Source organism: Salminus brasiliensis, chromosome 1, assembly GCF_030463535.1.
Source record: "Salminus brasiliensis chromosome 1, fSalBra1.hap2, whole genome shotgun sequence".
In the NCBI taxonomy this organism is placed as follows: domain Eukaryota; kingdom Metazoa; phylum Chordata; class Actinopteri; order Characiformes; family Bryconidae; genus Salminus; species Salminus brasiliensis.
Genome location: NC_132878.1, coordinates 93,296,332 through 93,308,306, shown reverse-complemented (window position 1 = coordinate 93,308,306; position 11,975 = coordinate 93,296,332). Strand labels below are relative to the sequence as shown.

The following is an 11,975-nucleotide window of genomic DNA, read 5'->3' as shown; positions in this document are numbered from 1 at the left end:
GGATTCAAACTATGCTAAGAAGGATGTAACTTTGGGCCCCGAGTGGTGCAGCGGAATAAGGCACCATCACTATGCCCAGAGGATTGCTGGTTTGCATCCCAGTCATGCTGCTAGCCATCAACAGCCGGGGTCCTGAGGGAGTACAATTGGCTCTTTCCTGAGTGGGTAGGTGAGCTCGTTGGTCAGAAATATATATTGTATATTAAACAGAGAAGGATGTGACTTTAGGAACACCAATTTTGCGTGTGTAAGACCCCACAAGACCTCTGAAGGTGTACTGTGGTATGTGGCATTAGCAGCAGAGTCTAAAAGTTCTGTAAGTTGTGAGGTGGGGCCTCCATGGATCGCATCAGTGAGCCTTCGGCTTCCATGTCCCTGTCGTCGGTATAGCACTTTTGGCAGGTACTGATCACTGCATACCGGGAACACCCCACAAAACCTGCCTGATGTTTTGGAGATGTTCTGACCCAGTCAGTTCTTGAAAAAGGATCTCAGATTCGTATGCTTGACTTTTTTCACCTTCACTTTCAAGAGCCACTGTAGAGTAAGACCAATGTTTTATATTTCACCAGTCAGTGTTTATATATATATATATATATATATGCAAGCACATGCATGTATAACTACATTTTGTTTTTATATATATATATTTCTATTACTGGAAGTGTATGGGGGGTTTTACTTTCTGTATTGCTTAAATATCAACACAATGACCTTTTTGCATGGAAATTCCAGTCCCTGTGGCTTATTAAATTTTTTCTTGTTAAGGTTACGAGTGCAAATCATGTGTAACATGAAACATGAACTAACCATCATTTGGTGTTTGCCTTGACCATAATATGCATTTCTATATTTGTACATAAAAAAAACTTTTGTTTTTATTTTAGATGTTTATGGTTTTTACTTTCTGTACTGCTTAAATACCAATAACATGATTTCTATAAAAATAATAATAATAATAATAATAATAGTTATAAAAAACTGTATGGAAACTCCCTGTGTCTTATTACCTTTTTTTCTTTAGGTTAAGGTTACGAGTGCAAATGATGTGTAATATAAAACATGAATTAACCATCCTTTGGCACCTGCCTTGACCATAATCTGCATTTCTAGATTTGTAAATCTGTACATTTATTTTGGATCTTTACTGAGCTTTTACTTTTTGTATTGCTCAAATACCTATAAAAATGTACTTAAAATAATAATAATAATAATAAATAAAATATATATAGTGGCAAAAATGGAAACAGGAAGATGCAAAACTTATAAATTTGCATCATCATCATCATGTGAATTGCTATTTGAGGCCCTAATAATGTTAATTGTAATCAATAAATTGCTCATTTTCAAGGAACAGAGTTTAATTGAGTAATCCTTTTATTCCTTTTTATCCTTTTTATCCTATTAAAGAAGTTTTTTTTAAGATCCAACATGTAATGATATGAATAATGCACTCTGTGTTTCCATGATTGGAGTAAATGCAGTAATACTGGGCAGATATCTGCCTCTGAAAAATGAGAACAGTGCAAATTTCCATTTTGTATCAAACAGCAAGACAAAAGGCTATACTGTGCAGCACTAGCATACACACATATACAGGTTTTTTTTTCTACCATTTGCTTGGTAAATCAGTGCCCTTTCTCAGACACCGTCAGAGACCAAGACTGTTAGTACACAGAAGTTTAGAGTATGATTCCTAGACGGCTTTATCTCACAGATAATTTGATAAGCCTGCTGTTCCTGTGGTGTAGAGAGCTTTCCTCTGCTGGAGTTCAAGCCCAGGAAAGGGACATACCCCCCCTCCCTCAAAAGAAACCTAGCTTATTTAAGCAGCTTATCATGTTTGTAGTAATGTATACTATGGACTGACCAACATATCTACTGGTAGAGAATACTGATAGTCGATACTGATGGTCAGCTTTACCAGTAACTGTGAAAATATTGCCACAGATGACCGGTCAGATTTTGGCTCCTGGTATTTTAACTGATCATTTTGGACAGCTGGGCCACTGGGAACCCAACATGAAGCTCCCCATGTGTAACTCTGTGACAGTAATATACAGTAAAGCACTGTTTCTCTAATACTACTGCACGTAAAGTCTTAAATCTAGCTAGCTGGATCAGATCCTAATGAAACTGTACATTCTTACTTCCCCATATGTAACACCGGAACAGCGAGCATGACTCAGTGAGTGTTTGTTTGGGTGGTGTGGCACTGTACCACCTCTGCACTCTATACTGCTCTATGCACGTACTGAGCTAAAATAAAAACGCATAATACTACACTACAGATCCAGATAGTGTGGGGTAGATACAAGCGGAGATTCAGCGGGAGTACTCTGCTGAATTCTGCTCAAATGAATAATCACATCTGTTTCTTATTCATTTCAATGCTAATAACACTGTGCTTCTGCTACAAGCCACGCTTACATGCTAAGGCAAAGCAACAGCGGTTGCAAACAGAAGCCGTTGGCAGATGTAAGCTGACATTAGAGAGGACGGTTGCTAACAACAAAACAAAACAACAAAAAAAGAAACGGCGCGGAGAGAATTTACTGTAAAACCTCACTGATTTGGTCTCAAACAAAACACAACATTTACAAGCAAGCTAATATGCACTCCTGGCCTTGACATACCCCATGCACGTCTCAGAGCAAACACCTTGTTCATCTCCTCAGCCAATCAATAAGACCCTGATGAGCTTAAAGCCCCTGGGAGCCTATATATATATATATATATACACATATACTATATATATATATATATATATAGTAAAACTCCATACACTTCCAGTAATAAATAAATAATATAGAAAATAATATTGGAAAACCAAATATATATATATGTATGTATATATATATATATATATATATATATATATATTTGGTTTTTCAATATTATTTTCTATATTATTTATTTATTACTGGAAGTGTATGGGGTTTTACTTTCTGGCTTTCTTAGTTTCATGGAAATTCCAGTCCCTGTGGCTTATTAAATTTTTTCTTGTTAAGGTTACGAGTGCAAATCATGTGTAACATGAAACATGAACTAACCATCATTTGGTGTTTGCCTTGACCATAATCTGCATTTCTATATTTGTACTTTTGTTTTTATTTTGGACATTTATTGTTTTTTACCTTCTGTATTGCTTAAATACCAACAGCATGATTTCTATAAAATTAATACTCAGTTTTGTATGGAAACTCCCTGTGGCTTATTGTCTCTTTTTCTTTAGGTTAAGGTTACGAGTGCAAATGATGTGTAATATAAAACATGAATTAACCATCCTTTGGCATCTGCCTTGACCATGGGAGCCTGGGAGCCTTCTAATGAAGTGAATCTGGCTCCTGAATCTGGAAGAGCTTCCCAAGGTCTGGTCAACATCTGCTGTACTTCACCAGTACCGCTCTCCTCTCCATGTGAAACAGGCGGTCCTAAAAGTGGGTCAGGTTTACGGCAGCATACCCCTGACCAATCACAAGGCTCAAGGTGGCTCCGTCCTCTCGTCAAGCCTGAGCAACCCGGAGAGCTAAAGATAAAGATAAAGCCAAACCTCGCGACTAGGGTCCCTTATGTCTAGGGTCCCTTATGTCTAGGGTCCCTTATGTCTAGGGTCCCTTATGTCTTACCCCGGGACCGATGGGAGGTCCTGAAGCAGCACCGTAACCAGGGAGACGCTCTTCCGGTTGCGGTTCGAGCTTGCATCTGTATATGGGCTGATAGCTCTGTTCCAGATTACAGAACCTCTGTAAAACCTCTGTGAAGATCTGTGAAGCACAACTGCAGTTCTCGGTCTTAAGGCTGTGTGTCGCCGTGGTAACGTGAACCAACTCTGTTCTCCAGTGATAAGGGCTGTCAGTCATGTTCATGCATGTTCATTAGAATATTAAGACCACGCCCAGACTGTTTTTAGAGTGGTCTGAGGAGTGTATTTTGGGGGTTTCTGCTGAGTGTTTTATTATATTGATATATTATATGTTATATGTTGATATATTATACACTTCATGTAACATGTAAAGTGTAAAATGTGTTCCCAGGGGTTTTAAAAGTGGGTGTGTTAGAGCAACAAGGACTGTCTAGGGACTGTCTAGGGAATCACTGTTTTAGGCTACTTTCATTCTGAATGGTTTAAATGTACTTGAAAGAGGCTAAGGAAGAGCCTTCAACTATTCTCGTCTTAAAAGCTGGGTGATAGCTGCTATCTTGATGGAAGGTTTGCTTTCATGCTAGAAATAGTTCAAAACGTGTACAACCGCATTGCAAGAGTGATTAAGATTGCTCTACAGATAAAAGGCAGCCCGACTCTGTTTACCAATGCATCAATATATATATATTGCCTGGTGTTTTCATTATTTATGCACCCTCTGCATCTTCAAAAACAGTGTGAGCTTTCCATTTTCTTCTCCCTATCGCTACTTTTCTTTAGAAAGCCTAAGCCTCTTTGTGGGGTTATTGCTACGTGTCTGAGGACATGCCAACCTTATGTTATGCAAGAGATTTTCCATATTAAATACGAACCAGGAATTCGGCTAAGCTTCAACCTGTATGAATAACGTTTCAATATTCATTGTTAAATGTGTCAAAGGTCTTACTAGTCTTCTGTTAAGCTTTGAAGTAACCTGCTGCCTGTCTTGCTGGTTGCGTAACATCAAGAGATTATACGAAATCTGATTAAATCGGTCCTTGTGGCTTTGTTTTGAATTGCCAAAATAGCTTTGAGTTCAAGACTTTCGGGAGCAAAGCTAGCCGTGATCTGTGCGACTTCATTTCTCACAAATCAAAGGCAGGATGTCGCCTCACAAAGGCTCTTACCGTGTTGCTACAGAGGGGTCTATATATTCGGTCTATATAGATTTTATACCAATAATTTATGAGATTAGGGAAAACAATGGTGAGACAAACAGAAGCGTTCCTACCTGCATGTTCTCTCGGAGATCAGTAGCTTCTCGCAGTGGCTGGATAGCAGTCTTAAAAACCTCGTCCACGGCCTTGATGAGCAGTATCCTCATGGTGGCGTACTCGCGACTCCTTTTGCCCTTGCGGACCGAGAGCCCTCTCTTGTGGGGCTTGCCCCCGCCACGTCGGTTGGTAATGGCCACATGGACAAACAACCAAGCGTGAGGAAGCAGCTCGCCGGTCAACGACTGAAGAGGTATATGCCGAAATCCCGGTTGTAGACACTCAAAAGGAATGGTGTACTGACCGATAAATTCGTCCCCTATGTAGTCGTCGTCCAGAACAACGAAGCGTACCATGGCCAGCTCGGGAAGGTTAATCTGAAACTCAAAGCTTTCGTCAAAAAGGGGGTTGTCCCCATTCTGATTGACGGTTTTAGTCCTTTGCTCAGCACAATCAGCAGGGATTCCATGGATCTCTACGTACACGTAGGGGTCTACAACATCACCTTTGGCACCTGAGCCTTTGGGTTTGGGGAAATTCTGCCCACTGATGATCTTTATGTGAAGGAGCTGCGGAGACACTCCAGGAACGGAGTCCTTAGTATTAGCACTGAAGTAAGACACCTGCTCCCTCATTATGGCAGGACGAAGAACGTAGCCACAGTTGCCATTTTGTCTGAACCAGCCAATGTTAAGGTCCATCATCAGACCTGGAGTTTGGTAGTTCATTGCCACTATCTGGCAACCACACTTCCAAAAGTCCTGAGGGTTCATATTGCTCGAGTCGATCCGCATCGGGCTGGGGTAAACCCTGGCGAGAAACTTCTTGTTGTAATTGACAAATTCTCCAGGGTAATCCGTGGCACATCTGCTGGCAAACACCTCATTGAAGGAACACAGTTCCCAGTGCTTCTGGTTCTGGAATGCACTCGGAAAGTCTTTGAACTGGATGGATTTACACAAGGTCACCAGGTCAGAGAGGTCTTTGGACAGTTGGAACTTTTTAGGTTGAGGAACGGTCTGCTGCTCTCCTCCCTCGATGCTCATTCGCTGCGACATCTCTGCCCCCTCGTCCTCATCAGTCACTTCGCCCTCGGAGCTATTACAGGTGCTGGCCAGTTTCTTCCCTTTCAAAAGAATCTTGCCTTTCAAGTCGTTGGGGGATGGAAGGTAGTTGTCCTCAGGTCTGGGTGGATCGGTGTGAATTCTGTCCCCAAGGATTTTTCGGAGGTGCTGAAACATGACTCTCTGCTGCTTTAGGGAGCAGTGGTTCTCCAAGCACAGAATCAGCGGAAATTCAGACGCCACAAAGGCGTATTTGTTGACGATGTCCACCACACTTCGGAAGACGATCTGGGAGGTCATCGTATGGCCAGTGTAAATGACGGGTTCGTTGTCAGGTCCATCCCAAACATCGAGTTCTACACTTCTACATCCCATCTTCAGGGCACGGATGTAGCCCGTGATGTCTGACGGACCCCGAAACTGGTCCTCGATCAGGTAGGTATTGTGAGAGGAGTTGATGTAATAGTGAGACAAGGGCTGGTTCATGTCCTGGCACACTGTCTTTTGTTCAGGATCAAAAATGTGACAGTCATTGGACATAAGGTAGTTGGTAAACCCATCTAAGGAGAGACAGCCTTTGAGCTGCCCTTCTGTGGACGGTTCATACTGTTTAATAACCTCTAAGCTGGTGTCTTCACTCACTTGGGCCATGCCTTGCTCGGCTTCTAAAAAGATCATCAGGTCCTTGGTATCGAGGAATTCCTTGTTACTCGAGAACTGAACCAGCAAGAAGTAGATTTCTGGCCTTGTGCAAAGGTCATGATAGACCTCAATGAACTCCTCCTTAGTCACATCGGACCCCAGTTTGTCTTTTGCTTTGTGCAACTCCTTGAGCTTGAGCTCTATTTTAACATTTTTCAGCCCAGGGTTCAATTTTTTGACCAGCTGTACGGCAGTACAAAGGCTGATGCTTGTGGTGCCGCCAACGTCCACTTCATCAAAGCGAACCCCAAGCCACGAAGAGCGCAGGTTGTTCTGAGTACTTTCGATCATGTTCAAGGTAAGCTTCCCGTAGGATATCAGGTACCTCAGCCCTGTCACCCATATGTTCGCTACATCAGCTGTATTCGCCACTAAATCCAGAGACTCGTACGTTTCCCCATAAATAATCGAGAACGCACAGTCCTCTGAAATCTGGTCATAAATGCCATTGGTCCTGAAAGTGTCCGTGTTCTTACCAGTTCGCACTTCCTTAATGGACTTCACGTCAATCTTGGCTTTGTCCGACTCCTTTTTTGAGGGCTCCCACCTAAGGGACTGCATGTCAGCATCAAGGAGAAAGTATCGATGGTACACTCTGGAGTTGGAGCGCACCTTCCTCAACTCGGAGCCGTCCACCATGGCGTTAATGCAGTCACTAGCACTGCTGATCTTCTTCTCTGTGGGCATGCTGCTGAAGGAGACCGTTTTCTTCCTCTCTTTCCGTTGCCTTGAGCCATCCTGAGAAAGGGCAGAGTTTGAAGTAAGTATTCAACAAAGCTCTCTTAATGACATCATTGACACGGCCTTTCTTTTGGAGTATTACTAATTAATCTTTGGTCCAACTACAAAAATGCCAACAGCTCGTCAAATGAATTCAGATCACATCTTCAAACAGTTGCTGTTTCAGGGGGTCCTACAGACAGTTGCTTGACTCTTTGCAACTTGTGTGGTGCATTTTAATGAGTCTGGACAGACCACACTAGCTTGTTGGCCTCAACTGGTTATTTGCTTGTCTATGTCGTAACCATGGCTCACATCTATTACTTAAAAAAAAGAGAGCGAGAGAGATTTGCAAAGTGTCCTGAACTTCTTAGTAGTCGCAGGATGGCTGGCGAGTGCATTGCATTTGTAATTAATACTGTGCAATAATAGATAACCTGTGCCTGGTTTTGTGGACAAAATGACAAAAAGATCAAATGTAATACACTGTACTTATCAAACCTCAAAAGCTAAAATAGTCATAATGATGATAATAATAATTATTATTTATAACTGCACTGCCTTTCTTCTCTGGTTGGTTCAGATACATATTTTTTTTTACATGTATTGTATTTATTGTTATTATTGTATTATATTACTGTGCTGTGTTGTGTAATTGCTACTGGCTGCTAAATCAATAAAGTAATTATTATAATAATAATAATAATAATAATAAGAAGAAGAATATCGTCATTAATGACATTACTACTACTACTACTACTAATAATAATAATAATATCGCCATTAATGACATTCCTACTACTACTACTACTAATAATAATAATAATAATATCGCCATTAATGACATTCCTACTACTACTACTACTACTAATAATAATAATAATATCGCCATTAATGACATTCCTACTACTACTACTACTACTAATAATAATAATAATAATATCGCCATTAATGACATTCCTACTACTACTACTACTAATAATAATAATAATAATATCGCCATTAATGACATTCCTACTACTACTACTAATAATAATAATAATATCGCCATTAATGACATTCCTACTACTACTACTACTAATAATAATAATAATAATAATAATAATATCGCCATTAATGACATTCCTACTACTACTACTACTACTACTAATAATAATAATAATAATATTGCCATTAATGACAGAAACTGTCTTTAAATATCATGATATAATATTTTTACCATATCGCCCACACCCCCAATCCAGCTTCTTATGGATTGCCTTTCCCCTATTTCATTTTCTAATAACCAAATAAAACAAAGAGGTACACTGGTATGATGAGACTCTTCAACGCTGATACTGATTAATGTTGTATAACGGTCGTCACTATTGATTTTTTAAAATTTAGCAATCAAGTTATTAACGATCAATGAAGACAAGTAAATGAGGCCAAACAAATAAAAAGGCACTATCCTAGTTCAACGTGAAGCAAAGAAACCCACAAATGGGTGGAACATGGCCTAGGTGGGTTCCAGGTGGACATGGGCTCTGAGAGGGGTTGTACATGCGTTTTTACTGGGATCCAGTTTGGCCTCCCAAATTGGCCCCATCCTTACAGCCCACCTTAATCTTACATAGATCCCATCTAGGACCCAATGTGCAGTGTATTACTCCTCCTGGTATCATCACTGATCTTGGGGGGACCCTTGAGGGGACCCTGGTGGGCATCCACATGTGGGGCCAACATGGAACCCATGGACAACCCCTAACGGGCCCCCCATAGGAAAACCAATCAGCTTAAGCTATATTTAGCCTAAAGAGTTGCTGATTTGCTACTATTTGGTTCTGCATTACGTTCATCAATCTTTATGTTCTATGACAATTCAGGACGACGCTGAGATCACACATGAACCTTGTATCTCCATTTTTGCAGCTTTTCACTTCACTGTATCCAAATTTCATGACGAATAGACCAATAGAAATGCTCCAAAATGACCACTGACCATAATCAAGTAACCGTGAGAGTCTTTTACCAGCAGTGGTAACATTTTCTGGCTCTACTTATCGAAATGATAGCACTCGTTCCTTAGCAACAGGGAGATGTGCAGGCAGAAACAGAGGAAGAAAGCTATGCTGGGCACCTGGCGGGATTTTTTTTTTTCTGCCTTCCGAAAAAATGCAGTGTAAACCCCCCTTCACAATTCAAAGACAAGTGAAAGTCAAGCGAAAGTGTGACATGCACATGTTCACCCTAGACTCAGCAGAAACTCAGTCACTCAATAGAAACGTCAGAACCATCTTAGTCATACCACACCACGTATTACTGCACCGTCAGCTAGATGCTGCCTTATTGTTACTCGGATGGATTTGCAATCAACGATAGCGGCAAAGACTCGCCTGCGACATTAACCTCCTCTAAACCCACGTCCCATAAACAAGGGTCTGGGAAACATGCTGGACTTGTTTGAGAGCCAGTGCAGTATTGTTCACAGAAGATGTTAAGTCTTGTGGTCTGCTTTGGGGCTTTAGGGCTTTGGGGACTGAGAGGAACCGTGGCGTGGACTCATACTTTTGCTGCTGCTTGAGTCATCTGCACATCTTAATCATGACACACACCTACATGCCTTGAGCACTGCAACAAAGAAGCTCTGGCCACCTCCACGCTACAGAATAGGATAATTCATCTGGAATAAAGAAAATTCAGCAAACCAGGATACTTGGTTAGGTCTCTTATTAGATAACCATGTTTTACACTTGCACATTCAATTGGAAATAAGTTGCATTAAGTGAGATTTGAAGAAGAAATCTCTACAAGGCCTGCGCTCCTCAATCTCATTCGGCCATCTGGATAAACCAAACTTCTGCTTACTCGCTTTACAGTTTCTGCAATTTAAAGCTGACTCAAGAAAACTAGCTGTGAGGTTTGTCCTGGTCAAGGAATTGAGAAATTTGGCCAATTTGGCCAATTTAGCAGAAACAGCTACTGTACAGTTCCACTACAGGGTCAGGTTTAGGAAAGATTTAGGAAAAAGAAAAAGTCTTGGTACTAAGAAGTTCATTGACTGAGATCTTCCTAAGAATTTTCTAAAGGGGAAAATTAGAAACGTCTTGGGGGAAAGTCCTAATGGAAAGTATACGTCTGCTCTGTATGATGATGGATGCTGGTCTTCTCGTACACTAAACAAATCTCATATAAGAGAGCACTGGTGAAGGTCTAAAGTGGGTTTAACTGTTGGTAAACGAGGCCCAATGTTCTTGAAAGCAATTCTCAAATATTTTTTGAAAGTCATCATTTTGTATTATTTAATTAAACCTGTGCAAGATGGAGGAAAAAACTAAGCTAAGCATTTATAAAAGTATTGGGACACCTGCTCAAGGCTTTCTGCTAGGTTTTGGAGGAGCACTGCTGTGAGGATTTGATTGCATTCAACGACTAGAGCAATGAGGTCATCCCCAACTGCCCAACTCATCCCAAAAGTATTGGTTGGAGCGCCATCCGTCATTCCAGAGAACATTGCAGTTCAACCGCTCCTCAGCTCAATGCTGTGGGGCTTTTTACCCCGCTAGCCCATGTTTGGCATTAGGCCGCATGCCGCAGAGTCCTAATCTATTGGCAGTTCATCTCTACAGGGACCAGACAAGCTGTGTACATTTGCACATCTGTGTCAGCAACAGGTGCAACCTGAAGTAGTTGAATGCATTCATTAGAAAGGGTGTCCACAAACTGTTTATACAATTTTTTTTATAAGAAAAAATTATTTTTACCATTTTAAGCATTTTCTAGCTTAGCTTTGTTCTTAAGTTTGAAGATCTAAGAAAAAAACTAAGAAAAATTGTAGAATTTAAATGTACAACTTCACATCGCAGCCCATCTGTTGCCGCCCAATTCATCAGCCACCTCTACCCTGGCCATCCCTGGAAAGGGACCAACCGCTGACCAGAAGATATTTGAGAAGTGGGCCATTCTCTGCACAGCATGTGACACTGACATGATGGTGACGTGGCAGCAAGCACTTGTGCTCCTATGAGTGCATCAGGCTCCACAGTGTTGCTGGAGACTGTAGGTCATCTCTTGTGCTGGCCATCCTTTAGCTCTTCGTCAATAGTCAGTTTCTGACCAACGGGTCACATATGGCTGATTGCTTTGTGTGTGTGTGTGGGGGGGGGGGCTCTCAACTGAGCACTTCTGAAGTCTCGATAGAGAAGATATGCTCGTACGCTACTATGCCACTGGTCCACCATCCTTACTTTCTGGTTCTGGTCAGCAGTGGTCGGTCCTAAAGATCATTCTACTGAATTTCAGTCATTCTGGAAGCGAACGTGACGCTTCTGCAAGACAATGATCCATAACAGACCTCAACATCCACCATAAACTACTTCAAGGAACGCAAGCTGAGGCTTCTGGAATGGTCCTCACATCCCCTTGACTTGAACACTATTGAAAAATCTGTGGGTGGATTTTAAAGATGCTGTGCATGCAGCACGACTAGAAGCGTTCTGCAAGGAGGAGTGGGTGAAAATTCCTAAAACGAGAACACAAAGACTCCTAGCTGGCTACAAAAAGCATCTGCCAGTTAGAATATCCACCAAAGGCGGTTTTATTTAGCCCAAA

The 11,975-nt window shown here is 41.3% G+C and overlaps 1 protein-coding gene across 1 annotated transcript in view; it reads right to left on the bottom strand.

The window, feature by feature from the left end:
* Positions 1-11,975, bottom strand: part of plcl2 (phospholipase C like 2) — a 103,619-nt gene that overhangs the window by 47,412 nt on the left and 44,232 nt on the right. The window contains exon 2 of the mRNA XM_072692440.1: positions 4,917-7,403. Coding sequence (XP_072548541.1) covers positions 4,917-7,403 — 2,487 coding nt within the window. The remainder of the gene's footprint in view (positions 1-4,916; positions 7,404-11,975) is intronic.